At 38.3% G+C, this 27141-nt stretch overlaps 1 protein-coding gene across 1 annotated transcript in view; it reads left to right on the top strand.

The window, feature by feature from the left end:
- The window catches only part of LOC149192756 (ubiquitin-conjugating enzyme E2 35), a 144555-nt gene extending 118023 nt beyond the window's left edge, over nt 1-26532 (top strand). Inside the window, exons 5-8 of the mRNA XM_089404700.1 lie at nt 25296-25337; nt 25428-25501; nt 25619-25716; nt 26031-26532. Coding sequence (XP_089260826.1) covers nt 25296-25337; nt 25428-25501; nt 25619-25716; nt 26031-26068 — 252 coding nt within the window. The 3' untranslated portion in view covers nt 26069-26532. The remainder of the gene's footprint in view (nt 1-25295; nt 25338-25427; nt 25502-25618; nt 25717-26030) is intronic.
- The last annotated feature ends 609 nt before the right edge of the window (nt 26533-27141 follow it).

The raw sequence follows: 27141 nt of genomic DNA on the forward strand, positions 1-27141 counted from the left end.
TGGTTGATGCAGCGAAAAAGAAAGATAAAAGCATAATTTGGCCACTTATAATAAGAAATGTACCATAAAATGCAAAATATGGTCGAGACATAAAAATTTAGCACGTGGGCAAAACCCAAACATGAGCTCTACCCCTTATCATGGCCATCACCCTAGTTCCTAGGGCCCCTATGAGAGCACCCCGTGTCATTAAGGAACCCATGATTGTCCTAACCCCTGGTGCCTATGAACTGCCCAACCTTAAGGGGGTATTCATTGTTATATCATTCACATCATGCTCTCATTCCGTGGAGCCCCAAGAAGTTATACAAGAAAAATCAATAAAAGGCAAAGGGCATATGAAGAAGGGTGGAAAAACAAAGGTCGCGGTAAGTCATGTACCACAATTGCTCCCTCCTACTTCTATACACCTATGTGTTGGCTTACCTTGTTATAGCTACCCTTGTACCATGGCATGTGGCTTGGAGCCTTGTTGCCCCACTCCATTCTATCATTATTTCATGTGGCACCTGCCATCTAATGAGCATATCATGGACCTGTCATTCCCTTAGAGGTTGAAGTCACCTAATAGGGTCCTTGATTAACCTCCCTCTTGAACCTAGGGACACCTGTACATTCTAAAGCCCATTATGGAAGGGCATGCCACTATGAAGTGCCCTCTTGGTTCCATGATTTGTAAGCTCATTTGGTCAATTGCACTAATGATTGTTGTATTGGAAGGCGAGGAGAAGCATTGCATGTTATACAAGATTACAGTTGGGTCTTCATCTTGGGGTTTGGTCTCCCTATACAGGATCCAAGCCCTCAAAAGGGTCTTAATGACATTTATAGGGTGAGTGTTGAGAGCGATGAGCCTCTACAATAACAGAGAGCAAATAGCCACACAATGGGGTCCCTCAAGACTACTTATTTCTTGCTTGTGTATCATTTGTTTGATGATATGATGATGTATCTGGACCACCTAGCCCAACTGGCTACACACTTGCACCACACACTTGGCAGTTGATCCAGGGTCCAGATGGGGTTTTGTCTCTCATAAGGAGACAAGGGAAGGCTTGCATCATTATTCCAGCCCTTACAGATGGAGCACATGCTTGATCAATTAAGTTGGAGACCCGTGAGGATGTTCTCTGTGCCCCCACAACCACTTGAGAGCACCATAGGTCATTTGCTTGGAGGTCAAGGGGCCACCCTTCATCACTGTTATTGGAGCCCTCCTACTGATTTTGGTACATGAGGGGACTTCATTTGGCCTTCTAGTGGCCCTTCTAGCTATATTTATATCATTGCAGCCTTCTTTAGAGGCTAATTATTCTTATTATGGAGCTATTTGGTGGGCTTGTCACCTAAAATATTGTTATTTTGCACATTATTTTATTATGGGCATCATTAGGCTAAATTTGGCTTTTTGAACCCCTTAGAGGATTGTATAAATATAAGAGAGTTGTTCTCTCTCATTCATCAACACTTGGATTTGGATCATTGTTTCTTTTGGAGTTTCGCTATAGCTATTGGAGGACAAATTGGATAATCTTTGATGCATTTTGATATTTGAAAATTTTGCCTTGTTCTTGGAGCTTCAATTTTCTCTCTTTGATGATTAGATGTATTCGCTATACTTGTAAGTGCTCTTTCATGGTAGATTTCTCTATTTCGTGTTACATGTATAATGTATGGAATTTTCGCTCATGGAATCTATGTTTTTGCCCTAATTGAAGTGCGAATTTGATTTTGTGAGGGTTTTGCATATGTTACATGTCTATTATGGTGAATGGGTGCTCCTAGGGGTTTATTATCTATTTAATTGCCTTAGTAAGTCATCAAATTGCAGAGATAAGAAGTATGCATTTTCTTGGTAACCTAGTTGTTGCACTTAGGGCCATGTGAAGTTGTTGGGGAACTCCTTGATTGGGCAAAAGATGCTCTAAAGGTTGAAATCTCATTGACTCCATTCTCCCAATAGACTAGGCATTGGTCTAATCCTTGGTGATCACATTAACTTAACGAAATATCATTCTTTCACGTCTTTTTCCTTTTTTTTTCGTCCCCAAGGATAAGGAGATTTTCTTGGGCTTGGTGCGAAATTTTAGGGAGGAGGAATTTTAGGATTCCGTTTGGACAAGTTTCTTCATTCATGTCTCCTCCAGGCATCCTCTTGTTTTGAACAAATTCTGATAGTGGAATTTCAAATAAATTAATGCCCTAGCTATCACACCAAGAGGGAACCCTTGACGCTGCTTTGACTTGAGGATTTATTGAAGGTTTGCACTTTGTAGTTCACCATTCAAAACCTTTTCTCTTAACTATAGGTTATCATTGGATGAGCCTTGCCACAATATATCGCTCGACCCTTGGTCTCTTATAGTATTTCTCTCAAGGGGTTTTTCGTGGAAAGTCACCCTAGCTTCTCCCAGAGCTCACACTTTAATTGAATCTTTCCATTGAATGAGCCATCCTTGCCTCAATTTGAACCCTAGTACAAATACATCAATCACAAGTGAGGGATTTTGGAAGTTTTGATATTAGGCATTCATCATTTTTGAATATTCCTAAGCCTGAGGTCATCCTTCACATGCCCTTAATTGGGGATCCTTTTGGTTTTTCTTCAAGTATTTAAACCATTAATTGAGCCTCTCCTTTGAATGGGCCTAGGAAATCATGTTATACCTTACCATTGATCCTATCATTCAAGTGATTTCCTCCATATCGAGATTCCTCCCATTGGTGAAAGTTCGTAAAGAGAAGGGGACATTGACTAAGGTGACAATGGGTACTTGTCCCATTGTTTTCACTTGGTCTAGTAGTAGTCACTTTGGAACCCCTCTTAAGACCCCTTCTAGATTGAGCGGTAACATTTTTGGCACCGTTACTGAGGACAAGAGACTCGTGCCTTGTTCCCCTTTTGACATCATTGTATATCATTCTTGGCAAATCCATTGGGAGAGTGAAACCCTAGTTCTTCATTGAACTTCGAGGTCAATGCTTGTAGGGTGAAGCAAGCATTTGTAAAGGCAATTTCAATCACCCTGGCGACTCCACATATGATCTCCATAGAATACTCAACACCATGTGGGATTGGGCAACAAAGCATCCAACATTGGATATTAAATGGATTTCGGGATACCCAAATGCCATTGATTATAATGGTAGGGAGCCCTTGCCATACTTCGATGGTGACCCATCTACTACAGTTAACCATGTGATTAATTTCAAGGAATATATCTCAAAGGTCAACGTGGTTCATGAAGATGTTGTTATTCACATATTCCTCACCTTTGTTAAGACCAAGTCTAGGGGCTTGCTTGAATAATGTGAACCTAAAAGTTTCTCTTCTTTAGTTACCGTAGTTGACCATTGTCAAGGACATGAGGAGCTTAAGATACAAATGGTTAAAGATGCCATCTAAATCCTAAATTTATTTAAATCATTGAACTTAGGGTCTTTCCCCATTATGGGTGGTTGCCCAAGTTTGATGGAAGCAATGTTGATGCCAAAAAGCATATGATTGACTTTATATGGGAAGTTAATCTTTGGATGCCTAATCTAGATGATGAGGATATCCTTATGATGCTCTTTGCATTGTCACTTGAGGGTGAGGCCATGGATCAGTTTTCCAACCTCCTTTTAAGAAGTATTGAAGATTTTGATCAATTTGAGGATGTCTTCATGAAGAGATGGACTAATCAAGGTTATCTTAGCCGTACTTAAGAGAGAAAAGAAAGCTAAGCTCATTTGGACCTTGATGAATCCATGAATGAGGTAAATGAAGAAGAAGAGAGTCAAGAAGCCCGCTTTCTAGAGAGCCAAGTGAATCCTGTCTTGAGAAACCAACAAGAATCAAGTAATTTTGAAGGGGATCTTGATAACAATATCAATGAGGAATTCACCTTAAAAGATAAAGCTACTAGTATCCTCTTGATTCCTCAGGATTGTTCCCCTCTCATTGCATATAGTAAAGCCCTTGAAAGTGATCCCCGAATTACCCCTTTGGATATTTGTGACCATTCTTCTACTAAATGGGAAATGTGGGGGATGAGGGACCATTCTTGAAATAACAACCTTGCCTTTGATACAAATGATATCATTGAGGCCCCTATCTTTCTCTATGACCCTTGGGGGTTGTCTAACTCATCAATCGTTCCTTCTATCACTTAGCAAGTTAGCACACAACCATCAGTGATATTGATCCTTCCTTCACTCCTGAGCTTGATTGTTTGGGAAAGCACCTCGTTGAGTCTAATCCCTCCCGCCACCTTCTTCCTACCCATCATAACCTTAAAACAACTATAAATCATAACACCCTAAGAAATGATCATGAAGATGATAAGCCTAAAGTTGCCATTCATCAAAGATTTATGAGCCTGATTGTTGATATATCCATCTTTTGGTTGCGGGAAAGGTGCACATTCCATTCCTCTTTTCCTTCCTCGTGTAAGGTCCTTAGCACCTTATCGTTTCATTTACTGACCTCCCACCCTAGTAGCTTTGTCCCTTCTTATTTTTGTCATCACAAGGCTAACTATAAGGGAAATTATTCTCACATTGACTGGATGATATACTGGTTGCATTGGCTTTTTGATTATGCTTAGGATTCTGGAATGTAGCCATGCATGATAGGGTAGGATGCATTGCATGCTGATTTTTCTCATTAGAACTAACATCATATGATATTATCATGCTAGAATAACTACTTTTAGATTAAATTGCATTTAGAGTAACAATTTATTTCTTGTTGATTTTATGGCCTAATATTATGCATGGGTGATTATAAGACACCACAAAAACATGTTGCCCTTGTGTGCTTGGTCTTTGATATGTGCAGGTAACAGGTCTACAGTCCCAAGAGATTGCTGGTGTTCTCATGACCTCCCCGTTCAAGTATGTTAGTTCACTCTTTTAAGAGATCATGTCCCAATTGGAGTAAGATGTTACCCATCACCCGTGGGTAGTATACATATGAGAAATTTTTTCTCCTAGATGGTACTCAGCCGACAACGAGCAACCCCTTGCAACCACCAGATAGCTCGATGTGCCACTATCTCCGCCACCTAAGCCAACCATATGATCCCTCGCCTATCTGCTATGATCTAATGTTTGAAGGTGGGCCTACAAAAACACTCAAAAGATTCATATCTCCACAGAGAAATTACAAGACTTTGAAGAACACAATCCCCACTGAGATAGACTGTTGTGGCATTAAACAGATGAATATCCTTGCATCGCAAGTGAAATCTGTAGGCTACCTGGCTCACAAAGTAGATTCAGTCTAAAGATCAACCCCAACCCTAAAAGATCCGTCACTTTAGGTTCTTCCCTATGCTCGCACATAGAGACGCAGGCTTCTCAGATCCTTACTCTAGACTTGACTCCAATGCCTTCACCTTGGCCTTTGCCCTCTTTAAATCGCTAATTCTATGGAAAAACCCCGTGAAATTCATGACTCAAAAGTAAAGATACCTTCAGATTGATTATCCGTGCAAGGAAATCAAATCTTTTATGAAGTAAATCGTCCTAAAAAGGAAGGATTTGATGGTCCCGTGCAAGGGTATCACAATCCTTATAGTTATTATGTGACATAAAAAAAGTAAAATGTCAGGAATCATTGCTTTCGGGTAACATTGAAATGACATCCACGCAGAGATTCACAGACATACCTAGTACTAAGTGCAGGTGTGTACAAAATGGAGATTCTTTTACGAAGAACCCATGAAAGAAACGTCTAACACCATTGTCGGTTAGAAAGACTTTACAGTACAAAAAATGACACTTGTGGATGAGTATAATAACTATGTCAGATGTGTGGAAAAGAATTGAATTGTCACTTCCTTTTCAGATTCCCAAATCTTATTTTCATGATCTTCTGTTGGTAGGAGAAAGTTAATTTCTTCGAAAGGATTATTGTCCGGATCTGATTGTTGGTGAAAGTCATTGTATTCCATTCTGGTTCCATCAGTACTTGAGACAAGTTGTCTTGCACAAATCCTTTGGGCTACAAACCAATAAGTATGACCGCATCTTCTTATTGCATTTAGAAAAGCAATATCTTCTATTTCAATGAGATCTTTAAGACTATTATACCAAGCTCTAGTATGGAGTGTGCCGGGTGCAGAGAATCCATCAATCTTTAATCGGGTGAATTGATAGGGCATTGTAAGAATAGCACTGAGACCGTAGATTTTCCACCAACCTCCAAACCAATTAGGAAAAGGATCTTCTTGATTCATTCTTTCTGTTGGCCAATCTTCATAACTGAAGTCAAATTGTAGATGATAGAAGAAGTTAGATGAGATATTTTCTAAATTCATCATTTGGAAGAAGGCATACTTTTGTCTCTCTGGATCAAAATCAGTTCTTCTAAAAGGATTGTTGAACTGTCTAATTGTGAGTCTGCAATTTCCAATTCTGTTATCTTCTTCATAATAAATTTCATAAGAAATGTTTCCAATATGAACCAAATAATCAAGTTCTTGATCATCCCAAGTCCAGAGATTGGGAATACCTTCTCTCCACCTTATTTCTTTTACTGGGTACCAATCATCATCATGATCAGATAGACTGGTATTACTAATATTGTTATATCTGACCCATCCATGAGTGGTTTCTATCTCAACATAATCTCCGATTCTTCTTATGAAATTGCAGGATAAAGAATGAACAGAATGCTTCTCCAAGAATTCCCTAGATAGCATGTCAGCAAAAGAATTCTTATGACCAGGTATGAATTCAATTTCAAAATTGTATTGACTGAGTGTCATCATCCATCTTACCATTGCAGCATCTTCAAAATCACATTTCTGGATGGCGAACTTTAATGCCTGACAGTCAGTTTTTACTAAAAACATTGTATAGATCACAAAGTCTTTGAACTTCTCAATTCCCAAACAGACCGCTCTGAGTTCTTTTTTGAGGCTTGCTCAGTGTGTCTGAGTTGTAGACCATAATCCAGAGGCATATTGGCAGATTTCTAGTGGTTCTTTCTTTTTCTCTGGATTTTCTTGGCAAAGAATAGCCCCCCCATCCAATATTACTGGCGTCTATCATGATTACCTTTTTCCAGTTTTTCCTGTCATGATTACCTTTCCTTTTTCCAGTTTTTTCAATACAAGAAAACTGGAAAAAGGTAATTATGACAGACGCCAGTAATATTGGATGGGGGGCTATTCTTTGCCAAGAAAATCCAGAGAAAAAGAAAGAACCACTAGAAATCTGCCAATATGCCTCTGGATTATGGTCTACAACTCAGACAAACTGGGCAAGCCTCAAAAAAGAACTCAGAGCGGTCTGTTTGGGAATTGAAAAGTTTAAAGACTTTGTGATCTATACAAAGTTTTTAGTAAAAACTGACTGTTAGGCATTAAAGTTTGCCATCCAGAAATGTGATTTTGAAGATGCTGCAATGGTAAGATGGATGATGACACTCAGTCAATACTATTTTGAAATTGAATTCATCCCTGGTCATAAGAATTCTTTCGCTGACATGCTATCTAGGGAATTCTTGGAGAAGAATTTTGTTCATTCTTTATCCTGTGATTTCATAAGAAGAATCAGAGATTATGTTGAGATAGAAACCACTCATGGATGGGTCAGATATAACAAAATTAGTAATACCAGTCTATCTGATCATGATGATGATTGGTACCCAGTAAAAGAAATAAGGTGGAGAGAAGGTATTCCCAATCTCTGGACTTGGGATGATCAAGAACTTGATTATTTGGTTCATATTGGAAATATTTCTTATGAAATTTATTATGAAGATGATAACAGAATTGGAAATTGCAGGCTCACAATTAACAGTTCAACAATCCCTTTAGAAGAACTGATTTTGATCCAGAAAGACAAAAGTCTACCTTCTTCCAAATGATGAATTTAGAAAATATCTCATCTAACTTCTTCTATCATCTACAATTTGACTTCGGTTATGAAGATTGGCCAACAAAAAGAATGAATCAAGAGGATCCTTTTCCTAATTGGTTTGGAGGTTGGTGGAAACTCTACGGTCTCAATGCTATTCTTACAATGCCCTATCAATTCACCCGATTAAAGATTGATGGATTCTCTGCACTTGGCACACTCCATACTAGAGTTTTGTATAAAAGTCTTAAAGATCTCATTGAAATAGAAGATATTGCTTTTCTAAATGCAATAAGAAGATGCGGTCATACTCATTGGTTTGTAGCCCAAAGGATTTGTGCAAGACAACTTGTCTCAAGTACTGATGGAACCAGAATGGAATACAATGACTTTCACCAACAATCAGATCCGGACAATAATCCTTTTGAAGAAGTTAACTTTCTCCTACCACCAGAAGATCATGAAAATAAGATTTGGGAATCTGAAAAGGAAGTGACAGTTCAATTCTTTTCCACACATCTCATAGATCATTTCCGACATAGTTATTATACTCATCCACAAGTGTCATTTTTTGTACTGTAAAGTCTTTCTAACCGACAATGGTGTTAGACGTTTCTTTCATGGGTTCTTCGTAAAAGAATCTCCATTTTGTACACACCTGCACTTAGTACTAGGTATGTCTGTGAATCTCTGCGCGGATGTCATTCGGATGTTACCCGAAAGCAATGATTTATGACATTTTACTTTCTTTATGTCACATAATAACTATAAGGATTGTGATACCCTTGCATGGGACCATCAAATCCTTCCTTTTTAAGGCAAAGGCCAAGGTGAAGGCATTGGAGTCAAGTCTAGAGTAAGGATTTGAGAACCCTGCGTCTCTATGTGCGAGCATAGGGAAGAGCCTAAAGTGGCCGGATCTTTTAGCGTGGGGGTTGATCTTTAGACTGAGTTTGCTTTGTGAGCAAGGTAGCCTACAGATTTCACTTGCGATGCAAGGATATTCATCTGTTTAATGCCACAACAGTCTATCTCAGTGGGGATCGTGTTCTTCAAAGTCTTGTAATTTCTCTGTGGAAATATGAATCTTTTGAGTGTTTTTGTAATTACCAGTTTCTATCACTAATAAAATGAATTTTTAGGGGTAGAAAGATGCCATTGTTTGCATATTTGTTGATAGCCATGCGCCGTTCTCGGATTTGTGGCTGCTCTAGCAATCTTCATTTGTGAGCAGAGTTCAACAATTATTGCCTTTACTGCTTGCCTTATTATTCCGAATTTGTAGTCACCGATTTTTCCAGGCAATTTGGTGACTATTGCTTGTGAAACCCATAATGGTAAAGAAGAGATGAATATTTCTTTCCATTTTGGTTCAAGAATGAGTTCAGGAGATCGAGTGTGCAACCTATGTAGGAACTCATTAAAATATTCATCAAAATGCTGCATATTATGGAGTTTCATAGCAACCAAAGTAATAGCAGTTAAATCATTGTTAATCTGTGGAAACCCAGTGAAATTTACAGTGATGCCATAAAGTAAGCAACCAATCAGATTGTTTACAGGGAGTGATGTTGTAGGGTCCATGTACACACTTCCATCTGCATTCAGAACTTGTGAATTTTCCCATGTATTTAACATAGCAGGATCTTTCAATGTTTAAGCTTTTAACCACGAGTCTAAAGATCCTTCAAACCCCCAATAATTCTTCTGGTAGAATTTACGGGTCCAATACCATCAGGCAAATAGGTTCTATAACAAACAAGTATAGAATACATGACTAACAAAACTTCTGCCTCAGTGCAATTATCTATATTCCACGAATATGTGGAGGATGCAGACCAGTGTTTATGATATCCAGATTTCATCAAGTCTCTTCTATTTGGGGCAGGAGTCCAAGTAGAATTCCAGGTAGATCTGGATGTGGTTGCATGGACCGTATTGTCTTCAGGATGTTAAATTGAACCTTGTATTGAGGAGAAAAATTCTGTACATAATCCTCAAGTTTTTCTAAGGAAGGTTCTTCATCATCTATCTCTATCTTATGCAAACCTGTATCTTCTTTCTCTTCTTCATCGTACCACTGCTTTTTTGCTGTTTCTTCTTCTTTTACACTTTCTTCTTCTGCTTTCTTCATCTTAATCCATTCTGTGAGGGAAGAGCTAGTTGATGTACTAGGATGTGAGGAAGTTATGGGGTTTGATTTTAGATGTCCAAAATAACTTGGGGCAGCAAAAAGACTGTAAGGATAAGAGGTTCCTGGTTTGGGAAACTCGATTTCTACAGGCTGCTTTATAAGACTTGATACTGAACCAGAGATAGTGTATGGCATCTGTGAAGAAGGCTCACTAAACAAAGTAGTGGATTTGTAAGAGTCTGATGAAGGCTTCTTTTTCAATAAGTCAATGGAATTGGAAACATTCAAAACTTGTTTTTTAATAACATCAAGACTGGAATTCACTTTAACAATTTCTTTTCCATGAACTATAGTTGCATCAACTATCTTTCTTTCTGTAGATATTCTGAGCTTATCCAGGCTTTCAGCTATATGTTTATCATTTTCTGCTAAGGTCTTGACATTATCATTCAAACAAACCAAAGCATAATCCTGCTTTTGCAACATTCTATTCATTAAGTCTTTCAGAACGTTATTCATCTCTTCTATGGATTTATGCCGGTTTCTCAGATATTTTTCCAAACTGGAAAGAGCAAGATTAGTCCAGTTTGTGGCAAGGACAAAGTCTTTTACCAAGTCCTCTGTCTGGATTGGGAAAAGTTTGAAGATTTTCCCATCATTTTTTCTGATAACAAAATTTTTCCATGGTGGAAAATCATTGTCAGTTTCATAGATCTGTCCGTCAAAAAGTTCCCATTTATGTTTTGCAGGGGAACCAGATCTAATCATGTTTACCTGCAGGCAACTGCAGATATCTCTTATTAATTTTTCTCCTTTTGTCCTTATGGCCTGCAAATCTCTGGGCAGGTTAGGTTTGGATAACATGCTTTGTATTTTTGGAGAAAATTCTAGAGTCACAAGAGGAGATGGAATAGTAACAGGATTGGATTCCATCTTTTCTGCTACAAAATTATCAACATTTAGAATCCTCTTTTGTCTAGCCTGGTTTAAGAAATTTTTTCTCAAGGATTCCTCTATCTGATTAGAGGAAGGATAATACCACTCATAAAAGGAAATCCATTGATTGTTGGATTTCATCCATTTTTTCCATTCCTCATTTTTCTGACTGTTGAAATTTTTCCTTTCTTCTTTAGGCAGCAGTCTGAGTTCTTCAACATATCTATTTTCAGATTTATGAGTGAAAATGTCCCAGTTAAACATTTTCTTCTTCCATTGATTGTTAGGATCATATGGACTAATTCCTTTGTAGATTTTCAGAAACGCAGTAATTTCATTGTCTGAAGGAATTTCCACATGCCTTGGAATTTTATTTTTGGGATTTTTTCTGTATGATGGAATTTCTGATCCATCCGTGAATCCTAAACCCTGATGGCTGTTTTTCTATGTTGACTGAATAATTATTTCTTCATGAATGTTGAAGAAATTTGTCCTAGTATATCCTTCTTCAGATTTACTTTTGTCTGGTATAAAAGTAATTATATTTATCCTCCTTCTGTCTTCTTCAATATTGCCATGTGGATTTGGTGGTTGTGAAGAGAATTGACAGAAGGTTTTAGAGCAGTGAGGATGGTCACAGACAGCAGCTAGGGAGTTACTGGAGGAAGCAATTTCACTCAGAACTAACTTTTTTACAGTGTTTAGAAATGTAGGATCAATTGAGAATGTGGGAGTAGTATTTACAGATGTAAAAATGTTAACAGAAGGTCCACCACACTCAGTTCGTGACTCTGGAAAGTTGGTATGGACATTACCATCTCTGGTGGTAAAGATTGTGGAGGAATTTACAGGAGATGGTCGAGTAGGTTTTCTGATGGATTCCCATTTAGTAACCCATTCTGAAGGAGGTTTTAATTCAGATCGAGGAATCATCTGGGGGGCAATAAGATTCATGCCATAATCATGGGTAATCAAAGTGGTGAATTCAGATTGTGATGAGGAGGATTTAACCATAGGAGTAGTCTTTTTGTAGAATTTAACTACTGAGGACCACCAAATGGCTATGTTTTTACTATCATCATCAAAATCATCATAGCCATGTGTTTGCAATCCTAACATCAAGGCATTTATAGCATTTGGATCTGTTAACACTATGGAGAAGTCGGGAAAGCATGACCATGAGGCTAGGCCATAGGCAAGGGTCCCTTGACATCCACCAATGAGGGCCTTAGGAAAAGTTCTACATCTCCGATCAAAAACACAAGAGAAAAAGGCAACATCTTGACCTTTCCTGTGTAGAGGTTGAATACCTATTTGGACATGGCCAAAATGGGCAAAATTATAACTTGCTTTTCTGGCAGCATGAAACTCAGGTTGATTTATAATATTCAGAGAATGAAGGATATTATTATTAGAAGTTGTTTGCAAGACTTCCTCTTTGACCTTATATCTCCAGAACTGGATGGAGTCCAGTAATCCTAAATTCTTGTAAACATTTTTCGGGTCTACTTTTGGAAGAGTCCAAGAATCAGATGCAACAGGTTCTGAGAATAGATTAACAGACTTATCAAGAACCATAGATTCTGTAACATTTGAGTTTCTTTTCTTGATATTTTCTTCTTGTTCTTTTAGAATTTCTTCAAATGACTTATCACCAAATTCATGACGAGAACTAGATGCAGATAAAGAATCCATAACAGCGTGAAGAAATACAAGTATAGCGGAAGATAATTAACTTATGCAGCTTCAGAGTAAAAGACAGAAATCTTCAAAATGCTGTGTACCAGATTTATCAGTATTACGATTGCAAACAGGGCAGGTTTCGCGGCTCCTCTTGGGAAGAAGTTCTAATCTCCTAGTCTTCAAATGCCATAGATGCCATTCTTGGCTTGACAGGCAACAGACATTATCGAGACTCAAACAAACTCAGATGTTCCCAAGAGTATCTTTTTCTGGCAAGCACTTTGTTCCCTCCCCTCTGAATTTTTAGGGGCAGAAAGATGCCATTGTTTGCATAATTGTTGATAGCCATGTGGCTTTCTCGGATTTGTGGCTGCTCTAGCAATCTTCATTTGTGAGCAGAGTTCAACAATTATTGCCTTTACTGCTTGTTTTATTACTCCGAATTTGTAGTTTTTCAACCTTTAAGGTATAGATTTTCATTGTGTAGTTGGGTATTTTTGTTTACTTATAATGGACACTTTTGGGTATGGATTGGTGGGGGAACTTAGTGGAAAGCGTGGGATTGGCTTGTACTCTTGTCTTCTTTTTCCATTTTGATGGTTAACTTTGTATCCTAGTCCTGTGGGATCTCATTTATTGGCTACTAGCTTTAGGGGTGTCACTACATGGGAAACCTTGATTTTGGTTGCGTGGTCTTGCTTCCCGACACCATATACATCACTCCCATCCGCTGCTCATTATAACCTTTGTTTTCAAAATCGGCCGGCTCGGAATTGACTCGACCAAGTTGATCCGAGCCAGGACTAAAAACTTTGACTCGGCCTTGGATTCCGTTCGGCCGGCCGAGCCCGCATTAACCCCGTCGGGTTAGAGACAGCGGCCCAGAAACCCGTAACTCAATCATTTTTTTTAATTTTGTTTTTTTGGGGGACTCCAAACCTGAATGTGTTTTCTCTAATTTGTATTTGGTGTCCATTCCCCTCTCCTAAACCCTATTTAACCCACCCAACCCCTCTCATTTTCTCACAACCATCTCATGCATTTGAGTGAGAATTTCAGTGAGAGTTTGTTGAGTTTGTTTTTGGAGCAGTAGTGAGGAGTCTTGGGCAAGCATTGTAGCTGGAGTGAGGAGCTTCTTGGGCAGCCATTTGGAGCAGCATTTGCCATTAAGGAGTTGGTTTCTTGGAACAAGCTTGAGGAGGCAGTTTGTGCCTGGAGGTATTTTTTTTCATTTGTTGAAACAACACTGGGCGGGGATTAGAGGCCAAATTACTCCATGTACCTCACCAAAAATTGGGGAGATTAGGAAGGATTTGTTAGCCAACTTTGAGAAGTTTAAAGAGGATAAGGCTAGGCAAAAAGAGTAGGCTGAAATTGGGAGGAAGAGGAATATACAAAAAATGCTGGCTATCAACCCCCATTTTGATTTTGTGGGTTCTTCCTCTATCCCTTGTACTGATGCATCCAACCCCTTCCGTTGTGTTCCTCCCTCTTTGAAGTCTATTCAAGAAAAGGGAAAGGGTAAAATGAAAAAAGGTGATATGAATATTAAAAGTTATTTCACTCCCTCCTCTCCACTAGATGCACATGGTCCTCAACCTAGTAGAAGTCATTTGCAGCCCACTTTAGATGACCATTGGAAGAAATAATTGAGGGAGACTGCTTGTGACTACATAGCTAGATGGTGGTATGATGCTGATATCCACTTCAATGCTTCCCGTTCACCATATTATCAGCCTATGTTTGATGCCACATGCTGCTGGAAAAGGCTTCAAAGGCCCTACTATGCATGAGCTAAGTGGGTATCGTTTGCAGAAAGAAATTGCCTCCATTAATGAGTATTTGAAAGATTTCAAGGACTCATGGGCAAGAACAGGATGTACCATCATGTCAGATGGATGGATTGATCAAAGAAACCATAACATCATAAACTTTCTTATCTTCTGCCCACGGGGAACCATGTTTCTAAAATCAGTTGATGCATCTGATAAGGTAAATATGGAAAATTGTTGTTTTAGCTATTGGATGAGGTTGTTGAGGAGGTGGGGGTCGTTAATGTTGTTCAAGTCATCACAGATAATGCCTCTAACTATGTTCTTGCTGGTAAACTGTTAGAGGAAAAGCATAAAACCATCTTTTGGACCCCATGTGCTGCACATTGCATGGACCTCATGCTTGAGGATATTGGCAAATTAGGTTGGGTCAAAAATATTGTAGATCATGGCAAAAGCATAACAAAATTTATCTACAATCATTCATGGATTTTGACCGTGATGAGGAAACACACAGTGCAGGGATATTATTAGGCTGCCATCACTAGATTTGCTACTCATTTTTTGACATTGCAATCTATGCTTTCACAACATAGAAACTTGCAAAAGATTTTTTCCAGTGAAGAATGGAATCAAAGTCGATGGTCTCACAAATTGGAAGGCAAAGAATTGAAAAAGAAAGTTAATGAAGAAATATTTTGGAGAAAGGCGACAAATATTGTGAAGCTTGCTGAGCCACTGGTTAAGGTGTTGTGGTTGGTGGATGGGGAAAGATTGGCTATGGGCTTTATTTATGAGGCTATGGATCAAGCAAAGGAGCAAATAAAGAGGGCATACAAGGATAAAGTGGCTAAGTATGGGCCCATTTGGGCAATCATTGATGAAAGATGGAACAATCAACTCCATCGCCCTATACATGCAGCTGGGTATTTTTTGAACCCATGGTATCATTATAAAGCTAAGGCGACAGGAGCTTTGAAGGGGGAGGTTAGAGATGGTTTGATTGACTGCATTGATCGTATGATCCCATTGGAGTGTGATTAGCGGGAGATACACCGACAGGCCACAACCTTCAGCAATGCCTCAAGTACCTTTGGGAAGAAGCTAGCAAAGATTGCAAGGGAAGTAGATGAGCCAGGTAAACAAAGATTTCAATTTTCAAATTCTTAATACTTATTTCGTTAAATTGTTTATAATTTGTAATTTTGTTGAGCTAAATTATTACAGTCCTATGATTTTTGCAGCACAATGGTGGGAGGCTTTTGGTAGCCATTGTCCTAAATTGCAGAGGTTTGCAATTCGTATTTTGAGTCAAACTTGCAGTGCTACTGGGTGTGAGCGCAATTGGTCTGTCTTTGAGAGGATTCACACAAAGAAGAGAAACTGTTTGGATAAAAAACGGTTAAATGATCTAGTCTATGTCCAGTACAACCTTTGGCTTAGACGCAACTAATTGTTGAACAAAAGACCTGATTCAGATCCCATTGTGTTGGAAGACATTGATCCAACATTAGATTGGGTAGTGGAGAGTCATTCAACAGAGTTTGATTTTGATGAGGATCTTGATTTGGATTTACAGGTGGAGGCAACACTCGAACATAATGTTCAGTTGAATGCAGATCCTGATCCACTTTTACCAGCCTCAGGGCCAGCCCCCAGTTCTCCAATTGCAGGCGCTTCTTCTGTAGAGCCATGACAGAGCACATATCTCGTCTATCTCAGCTTGCAGCTGCTGCACAGCCTGCTAGTGCTACCACTTCTACGATTGCAGTTGGAGATGATGATGAGGAGCCATGGGGCCCCCTATCTGACTCTTATCCAGAGGTTGATCCAGATGATCTTGGCTCCTCTAGCAGTAGCCAGTGATGCCACTAGCCAGTAGTACTGGTCACAATTTACTTTTGTTGTAGAGGCCATTTCTAGCCTCCTTGGTTATGTGTTTTTGTTTTGATTTCTATATCATCATCATGTATGTATTGGACAATGCACTGGGTGCCATTTTGATATAATGGATATATACATGAGCCTGCGTTGATCATATGTTGTCTTCTATCTATATTCTAATGTTGTGTGTTTGGAAACATGAATGAAAATCTTTAAAATTATGTTTTTTTTATAAAAATAAATAAATATTTGAAAGATGAAATCGAGCCGGCTGAGTCGATATTGAGTCGGACTCGGAGTTGGAGTCGACCTTCGGCCGAGTTGGTGTCGGAGTCGGAGTCTACCTTCGGCCGAGTCGGTGTCGAAGTCGGAGTCGACCTTCGGCCGAGTCGGTGTCGAAGTCGGAGTTTTAAAACATTGATTATAACCCCATTCAATATATTTTTCCATCCAGGTCCACATTTGTCCATTGGGTCCACAAGGAGATAGCCTCCCCCTTCCCTTGTCCACATCTTTGGTCAGGCCTGGAAAATAAATAAATATTTTAAAGATGAAATCGAGCCGGCCGAGTTGATATCGAGTTGGAGTCGACCCTCGGCCGAGTCGGTGTCAGAGTCGGAGTTTTAAAACATTGATTATAACGCCATTCACTATATTTTCCCATCCAGGTCCACATTTGTCCATTGGGTCCACAAGGAGATAGCCTCCCCCTTCCTTTGTCCACATCTTTGGTCAGGCTTGGAACATTGCTTCGGAGGTTGATGTAGCTAGAAAGAAAGTTAAAAGCATGATTTGGCCACTTACAATAGGAAATGTATCATAAAATGCAAAAGATGGTTGAGACATAATATTTTAGCACGTGGGAAAAGCGAAACATGAGCTCTACTCCTTATCATGGCCATCACCTTGGTTCCTAGGGCTCCTTTGTGAGCCCCCTGCATCATTAAGGAACCCATGATTGTCCTAACTCCTGGTGGGCAATGAACTACCCAACCTTAAGGGGGTATTCATTGCTATATCATTCAGATCATGCTCCTATTCCATGGAGCCCTGAGTAGTTATACAAGAAAAATCAATAAAAAGCAAAGGGCATATGAAGAAGGGTGGAAAAACAAAGGTCAGGGTAACTCATGTACCACGATTGCTCCCTCCTACATCTATACACCCATGTCTGTGTTTCCCTTGCTATAACTACCTTGTACCATGGCATGTGGCTTGTAGCCTTCCCTGTTGCCCCATTCCATTCCATTCCATCATTATTTCATGTGACACCTTCCATCTAACGGGTGTACCATGGAGCTGTCATTTCCTTAGAGGTTGAAGCCACCTAATAGGGTCCTTGATTAACCTCTCTCTTGAACCTAGGGACACCTGTACAATCTAAAGCCCATTATGGAAGGGCATGCCACTATGAAGTGCCCACTTGGTTCTATGATTTGTAAGCTCATTTGCTCAATTGCACTAATGAAGTTGTACTGGAAGGGGAGGAGATGCATTCGGTCTTATACAAGATTGTAGATGGGTCTTCATATTGGGGCTTGGTTTCCCTATACAGGATCCAAGCCCTGAAGAGGGTCTTAATGGCATTTATAGGGTGAGCATTGAGAGCCATGAGCGTGCACTATAGCAGAGAGAGAGAGAGAGAGAAAATATCCACACGATGGGATCACTCAACACTACTTATTGCTTGCTCGTGTATCACTTGTTCGATGAATATGATGCACCTAGACCACCTAGCCCAACCAACTACACACTTGCACCACACACTTGGTAGTTGATCCAGGGCCCAGATGGGGTTTTGACTCTCATAAGGAGGCAAGGGAAGGCTTGCATCATTATTCCAACCCTTACAGATGGAGCACATGCTTGATCGATTCAGTTGGAGACCCAAGAGGATGTTCTTTGTGGCCCCACAACCACTTGAGAGCACCATAGGTCATTTGCTTGGAGATCAAGGGGCCACCTCTTTCATCACTGTTACTGGAGCCCTTCTACTCATTTTGGCACATGAGGGACTTCATTTGGCGTTCCAATGGCCCTTCTAACTATCTTTCTATCATTTAAGCCCTCTTGAGAGGCTAATTATTCTTATTATGGAGCTATTTGGCTGGCTTGTCATGCAGAGTATTGTTATTTTGCACATTATTTTATTATAGGGGCATCATTAGGCTAAATTAGGCGATATTCAAACCCCTTAGAGGATTGTATAAATATAAGAGAGGTGTTCTCTCATTCATCATCACTTGGATTTGGATCATTGTTTCTTTTGGAATTTCGCTATAGCTATTGGAGGACGAATTGGATAATCTTTGATGCTTTTTGATATTTGGAAATTTTGTCTTGGTCTTGGAGCTTCGATTTTCTCTCTCTTTGATGATTAGATATATTCGCTATACTTGTAAGTGCTCTTTCATGGTAGATTTCTCTATTTCGTGTCACACGTATAATGTATGGAATTTTTGCTCATGGAATCTATGTTTTTGCCCTAATTGAAGTGTGAATTTGAATTTGTGAGGATTTTGCATATGTTACATGTCTATTATGGTGAATGGGTGCTCCTAGGGGTTTGTTATTTATGTAATTGCCTTAGTAAGTCATCAAATTGTAGAGATAAGAAGTATACATTTTCTTGGCAACCTAGTTGCTGCACTTAGGGCCATGCAAAGTTGTTGGGGAACTCCTTGATTGGGCAAAAGATACTCTACAGGTTGAAATCTCATTGATTCCATTCTCCTAGTAGACTAGGCATTGGTCTAATCCTTGGTGATCACATTAACTTAACTAAATATCATTCTTTCACCTCTCTTTCCTTTTATTTTTTGTCCCCAAGGATAAGGAGATTTTGTAGGTCTTGGTGCTAAATTTTAGGGAGGAGGAATTTTACGATTCTGTTTGACAAGTTTCTTCATTTATGTCTCTTTCAAGCATCCTCTTGTTTTGAACAAATTCTGATAGTGGAATTTCAAATAAATTGATGCCCTAGCTATCACACCAAGTGGGAACCCTTGAAGCTGCTTTGACTTGGGGATTTCTTGAAGGTTTGCACTTTGTAGTTCATCATTCAAAACCTTTTCTCTTAACTATAGGTTATCATTGGATGAGTCTTTACCACGATATATCTCTCGATCCTTGGTCTCTTATATTTATCTCAAGGGGTTTTCCGTGGAAAGTCACCCTAGCTTCTCCCAAAGCTCGCACTTTAATTGAATCTTTCCATTGAATGAGCTATCCTTGACTCACTTTGAACCCTAGTACAAACACATCAATCACAAGTGAGGGATTTTGGAAGTTTTGATCTTAGGCATTCATCATTTTTGAATATTCTTAAGCTCGAGGTCATCCTTCACAGGCCCTTTGTTGGGGAGCCTTTCGACTTTTCTTTAAGTATTTAAACCATTAATTGATTCTCTCCTTTGAATAGGCCTAGGAAATCACGTTATACCTTTCCATTGATTCTATCGTTCAAGTGATTCCTCCATACTTGGACTCCTCCCATCGGTGAAAGTGTGTAAAGAGAAGGGGACATCGACTGAGGTGATAGTGGGTCCTTGTCCCATTGTTGTCACTTGGTCTACTAGTAGTTCCTTTGGAACCCCTCCTAGGACCCTTGCTAGATTGAGCGGTAACAGGACTCCAGGATGAAAACTTGGCACTCAGGAAAATAAAACTCAGCGGTGGTCTTGGGATCCTAAAATGACAACTCTTATGACCAAAGGGAGGCTCCAAAATCAGTGCGGGCAAAATTTTGGAGGGCGGCTGTAGCAACTACCACACTTGGCAACACACTGGAAGAACTCCAACTTCTCTGTTTGGGTCTAAATTTGCGCACCAAGTCTAGCTTTCGATAAATATTGTTTCAACCCATAGATCATCGTAGTTTCTCTACTTAGCTTGATTACAGATGTAGTCTCTTCCATTCCTTTTATTGACTTAACACTTTCAATGAACTAGTCAAACATCAATTTTTTCAATTAGGGGTTAGGAGTATGTAAAAACATGCGTATAAGATGTTGGAGTTTTAATATCATCTCTAGTGTTGCTCCATTGCCAACAGGTCTGTTCAGTACGCTGACAAAGTCACTTCAAGGAATCAAAAGATTTGTTTCGCTGCTAGCGAGCTTGTTTAGTACCCTGACCAAGTTGCTTGCTTCACCTTTTTGCGTAGGAATCCTTTCTCTTCTTTCATCTGTTGGTTTTTTTATAACTTTATGCTCATTGGCTTTTTATCAACATTTATATCACCACAGTCAGAAGAGGTATCTCGACCTATTTAATGAGCAAGAAAGGTTGCTCCTTGTTTTACAGAGACTCTCAAGTATATACCTATGAAGTAAGGTAGCTCGCTTAGGATTCCTCCTTTTCCTTCTCTACTTGACAAAGTTGAAATGTTAAAACCAACCAAATGTGAAAGGCCGACCCAAGAAGACGCTGTTATAGATACGAGCATTGCAGATCTATTAAGGCTTTCTTTGGGAAAGAAACCTATTTTCTGTCTAAGTGTAATGGACTCTTAAAGATATAAGGCCTCTACAAAGCAGGGGATTGACAATTTATCAAGCGTTGATAGTTTGAGAGTTTCCTCTTGAACTTCGCCACACCTCTTCAAAGCCAAACAAAACAACTTTTACCTGTGTTGCACGGATACCCGCACCCGGGGGTGGGGTTCTCGAACCCGTCCCGAGTTCCTGCACCCAAGTACCGGATTCGGGTACGGGTTCTTCCCAGACGAACCCAGAAGAACCGGGTTCTTCAAAAAAAAAAATTGGGTTCTTTTCCTTTAACAGGTTCTTGGGTTCTTGGGTTCTTCGTGTGCTTGGGTTCTTGGGTTCTTCGGGTTGGGTTCTTCATAAAAAAACTATATTAAAAATTTAATTTTCAAATAATTTTTTTTATTGAAATTTAAAAAATGATATGCCATAAACGAATGATATGCCATAGAATATAGAATATATGCCATAAACGAATGATATCATTTTTGGAGTCATTGATGGTCATTGGTCTGGATTGTCCTTCAGAGATGGTTGTAAGGTCTTCTGAATGTTTCTCAAGGAAATTTTCTGCCATCATTTTCAAAGATTACAGTTTCCAAAGACTGTCTTTGTTCACATGCCTTAGCATTGCTCTGTGGGCATGACGTGCTGCTCAAGGGTAATGAATCATTGTAAAAATTTATCAACAGTGATAAGTTTTTCAAAACTTATGAGCGACACAGTATTCTGAAATCATATATGATTATGATATCTCAATATTATAAAAGGAACATTATGGGTGTACAGTCCCACAAGTAGAATATCATATCATATTGGTTGTAGCTTTGTGGAAATATTTGATAAGGTGATGACCATAGTTGGAAAAAAAAAAGGGTAGCTGTTTGCACATTCATGAGTCCCTTTCTACCGCAGGAGACTCTTATGATCAGTGTCTCCATTAGTCTTATGCTATAAATTTATAAAAACAATTTCAAAACTTATGCCCAAGGTTTGTTAGAGTCTCAATGTAAATTATGAATCTCCTATATTTGTGGATCTTCAATGCCTTTAATATTATATGGCATCGAAACCAGAACTGGAAAAGAGACCTCTTACTCTGTAATTTGAGCCTGCAGATTCTTGTAAATCAATTTGGAATGAATTTATGAAACATTCATTCGCTAGCCAAATAAGTTAATAACCATCAAATTATAAACTGTAAATTCACACATACAGGTTCAGACATTTTCGGTCAAATAGAAAGTAGGATTGAGACCAGCCATAAGCTGTAATCAGCTGATGCTGTTAAATGGCGAAGGGCTATTTTGGAAAATGGCTAAATTAAGTATCAAAATCTGCCAATTTCTCACAGCATTCTGATAACATCATGTTAAGATTAAAACTAGGAAAATATGCCTAAAATAATAAGCGTGTTTTGTGGAAGGGTAAGGCTGCCACTATTTTAACTTTTTGGGATTGCTTTACCACAGAGCACACCATGCATGGGGCAGGTGGATGATTAGACATCAAGAAAAGTCTAAACCACTATCAAGTTGAGAAGAGTCTCCTATGAAAAAATTGTGTTTTTATATGGGAGAGACTAAACATGTTTAAATGATTATCATTAAAGTTTTCTTGTTTAAAGTTGAAAAAATATACAAATTCAAATTTAATATACATTATTAATTATAAATTTATAATTTATAAAATATAATTATTAAAATTTAATATTATTATATTACCCGACGAACCCACGCACCTTGTTTCCAAAAATGCCGTCCCGTCCCCGTCCCCGTCCCCGCACCCACGTTTCCTGGCAACATAGACTTTTACACAACTTATTATAAACAAACTCAAAAGAAAAGTGCAAAAGAAAAAGGCGAATAAAAGAAATGATGATCAAAACAAAGTAGTGCTAAACCCTACTCCTAAACTAACAAAAGGAGGTTAGGATTATGTAAAGTGAAATTTCCAATGTAACCATAGAAGTGGTTCTTGACCTGCAAGGACGAGGGTAGGAGTGGTAAGAAACATTGTCAAGCCAAGTGTAAAAGGAAAAAGATAAATTGATACTCACTCCAAAGGCTAAAAGTCTAGATACATTAGTAGAGAAATATGACAAGAAAGCTTGAGCTAAACAATCTACCATTGTGTCTTGATGGTCGCATGAATTTTGACGACTTCTCGTGGAAGTACATTTGTTCATACCTTCAATCTTGGCAAACATCAAGAAATATTGAAGCTTATTACTAGCGAAAGAGCTTGCCAGGTAAGATTCTTTTAACCATTCGACAATCAAATCATGATATGAAAAGCAACTGAGTGAAGAATCTTGAAATTGAAAGAGAGATACATTTTCACCATGTTCAGTGGAATCATGAAGATTATGCCACGAGGGGATTTTGATCTGACCTTGTTTGGAAATCCTGCCAAGATCGCGAGATCTTGACATAACCATCAACAAGGGCCAAGTCCCTTGACTTCTTGGCAAATTTCCAAACTATTAAATGATGAATCATCAAATACTGGTGGCTTGGAAAGATCAACAGATGAAGATGCAAAATCATCACTAGATGTATCAATGAACACATTAAGAATGGCACTAGATAGATCATATTTCACATTCATGTCCAGGGACTCTTCATGGTTGGATGAATCAAATGAAGGATTTGCTTGTGCACAGGGAGTTATAAACTCTTCTTCTTCACATACCAAAGATGAGGAATGAAATAGATTATGAACAATGGATTCCACCCTTTCTTCTTTTAATTGAAAATCGACACCACACCATTCCTGATTGTGATTAAGACCAACAATATGAGGATCAAAATCATTTATAGGAAAAACTGGCATAGTAGATTGATTAAACATATAAGGAAACAATGAATAGTGTGTTAATGGCAAAGAGAGGAAAGAATAATATTATTAAAGATCATCTATAGTGACAGATTCTTGTTCACTATCTGATGCCCACACATAATGATCATAAAAAATATCATGAGCCTCTTGTACCTCTACTTGAACAACATCATCATCTTGTACTTGATCGTTGTAAGAATCCAGAGAAGTTGGTAGAACAGGTTGATCGGTGGATCAAGACAAAGATGGTCATAAGAGAGAGATGAGGGAGAATAAGAGGTGTATCTTGAAGATGCAATGTCATCAATCAAATCTGATGGTTCATTCTCTCGTAGTGATCCGATGGTTCATTCTCTCCTCGGTATTACCGACACTTGATCTGTGGCTTAACACCTGATTAGTCCATGATCTCTATTTAAAGAGCATACCATTATCATACCTATTATCCTAACTATTCTTGAGGGACAAAACATCCTTTAAATGGAAGGAATCAGATGATCTTTAGATCAATCCTACACCTCTTGACGAGAGGAATCCAAGAAAAATATCAGCTGCCATAAATAAAAAGACCCACATGGAGTTTGGCCCTAGTTGCCAATTTTAACGGGGATTTATAATGAAGCCTTGCTTTCATGGACCAAAAGAAGTTAATTTAATGAGAAGAAAACACAAAAGATCAAGCAACAATTTGTTGACAAAGAAAGAGTAATAGATTTAGTTGAATCACATGCAATAATCAGCATAATCATATCATCCAAAACAAAACTCATTCCACAATTCCGAATATCGGATGCTAATTTGACTTGTTTCCAATGGCATATTGACAAGTGCAATTAAAGAAGTTTTAATCAAATGCTTGATTGTACCAAAGATCATTGTACTGCTCCAAAGATCAACTTGGGGGGATTGACTTTGAAGATCTATCTTGTTTCCTAAACCAGCTCAACGGTAGTAAAGAAGGTTCAATCTGGTACAAAGACATACCATTATCCTAACTATTCTTGAAGGACAAAACATCCTTTAAATGGAAGGACATATAATGTACATAAACATGCATTACATGCTAATACTTTACATAACAATAACAATAATAATTAACAATAATTAATCACTAAAGGTCATGACTTTTCACCCTCGTAATGAGTGAATGATATTTATACCGTCATGAAAGGTCTTGTGAATCATTAATCATATTATTCATGCTATATATATATAATCTTATATACATTTCTTTACCGTTTTCCTATTTGGATTGGGTGTTTTATTGGTGATGAGTTCTTTCCCCATTTCCTATTTGAATTGGATGTTTTATTGGTAATGGGAACAGTATATATAACATTGACTTAGGAAAAAACGGTTTGAAATATACTGAGGCTTAATAGGTTTGATTAAATAGGAAGCCTGATTCTCGTGCTAGTCCACTGTTGAATGATTCCCTGCTACTTGCATTGTGGCCTTTACATTTGTAAGCCTTCTTTGCTACTGACCTTGTGGACACATACTCTGATATTTGTAGTAGTTGCGGGTTGAATTTTGATGTTGACTTTATTTGGTTCTAAAAAATTGGAGCTTTTTTAATTATTATTATTATTATTTAAAATTCATTATCATAAAGTAGCGTTAAAGCGGACAGTTTTGTCTAAACTGTAATGTGAACTTGGAGTAGTATTAAGTCGTCTCATTGCTGAAATTTGATCTGATGGACAGGTCCGATTTTTGACAAAGATATACCATCCAAATATTGATAAGGTTAGCTAGTGTTTGTTGCTTTCAATCATTTTTTTTTACCTAAATTGATTTTCAGCTCCTGAAGGCATTATAATTGGCAATTACAAACAGCTAGGTCGGATATGTCTAGACATTCTAAAGGATAAATGGAGCCCTGCTCTTCAAATTCGAACAGTTTTGCTGAGGTTTGTATATTTTATAATATGTTAATTATTCTGGTCTGTATGATGTTTATTCTCCTTCCTGGAGTGAAGAATTATATGATTTATTTCTCAAACCATTTTTATTCTTCTTGTGTTCAGCATCCAAGCATTGTTGAGTGCTCCCAATCCTGATGATCCACTTTCGGAAAACATTGCCAAACACTGGAAAGCAAACGAAGTCGAGGCTGTGGAAACAGGTAGATCGTAACCTTCTTGTTTATATGCTGTTGCTTTTTGTTGGGAATTAGCAAGTTTATCTTGTAACCCATGCATCCAACATTCATTATGTGGTTTTGGGTATCTCTCCATAGTCTCTTCCATTTTCTCTCTCTCTCTCTCTCTCTCACTCTGGTTTTATTTTGCAGCAGATACCGATTTTTATTTATTAATTTATTTAATGTCTTTGTTTTATTTTTTTTCTAATTTATTTAATTTATTAATATTAATTAATTAAATTATCTTTTCGGGGTTTTGGTTTTAAAATGATTATTGGGTATTGTAATCTTTGCAGCCAAGGAATGGACAAGGCTTTATGCAAGTGGTGCCTGACCGTGTTTTGAGGCTTGTTTCTTTGAATAACACGTTTGTAATGTGCAAGCTGTCATCCCATTGGTATCAGACATGGACTTTTCTTAAATTGTTAGCGAATATTCATGTATCATGTTCTTTGGTAACAGAGAATATGGTCTGACAAGACCATGTTGATTGGTATGTCAGTCAAAGAATGACATAGCAACTGGCACTAGCAACATTATGATATTTGTAGAATTTGTTTATGTAAAGTTCCTACGGTATGCGATTAAGGAAAGAAATCTGGTATAACAATAGTGTGGAAGTTTTCACCTAGCAGTACGTGGAACCATGGAACTTTTCTTGTCACAGTTTTCTAAAGTTGGAAGTCCCCTCAAAAAATTCCTTTACTCTTGTTTAGGGTGATTTCTTGTGAAAGCGTCAGTCCTAAATTTGATGTTAATTTGTTTTGCTATAAAGATGAATTTCCATGTTAAAAGGCATTCTGGGTATTTGGGAAAGATGTTAGTGTGCTTTCTGAATCGAGTATCTTCCCAACCTCATTGAGCGAAGAGATTATAAAAGAAATATATCAAGTTTAGAACATGACTATAATATAGAGAAAACTTTCGATTATTCGAGGAAAAGAAAGACTTAGTAACGGGGGCACAACAAATCTAAGATAAACTACAGCAGATATTTGGAAATTGTGGGTTGAAGAAGCTAAAAGAGCTTTTGGTAAAATGAAATTCATTTCAGGTTTCACTGTATATAACATAGCACGTAAGCTGATTAGCCAACTTACACCTTTATCAAGCAGCACCAAAATATGTAGTGTTCTTTTGTTCCTTTAGCGTTTAATATGACCAGAATTGAAGGTTATTATGCAGAAGTCAGGAGTCAGGTCAGGTTATCATCAAAGGATTCTTTTCAGTTCAATTTCATCCATTTTAACCATAATAGAAAAGAGAGAACAATTGGGAATAAGAATGATGTTCAATCATGTTCTTCAAATATTTTGAATGTGAATTTATCCTCACTACTATCATAGCATTCTTGTATGCTTATGAGTACAGTCTGTTGCATCTAGCCAACGCATATCGACTCCAAAT

This window comes from Pinus tabuliformis, chromosome 2_2 (assembly GCF_031772625.1).
Source record: "Pinus tabuliformis cultivar Carrire ecotype Pingquan chromosome 2_2, CPIR1, whole genome shotgun sequence".
Taxonomy (NCBI): domain Eukaryota; kingdom Viridiplantae; phylum Streptophyta; class Pinopsida; order Pinales; family Pinaceae; genus Pinus; species Pinus tabuliformis.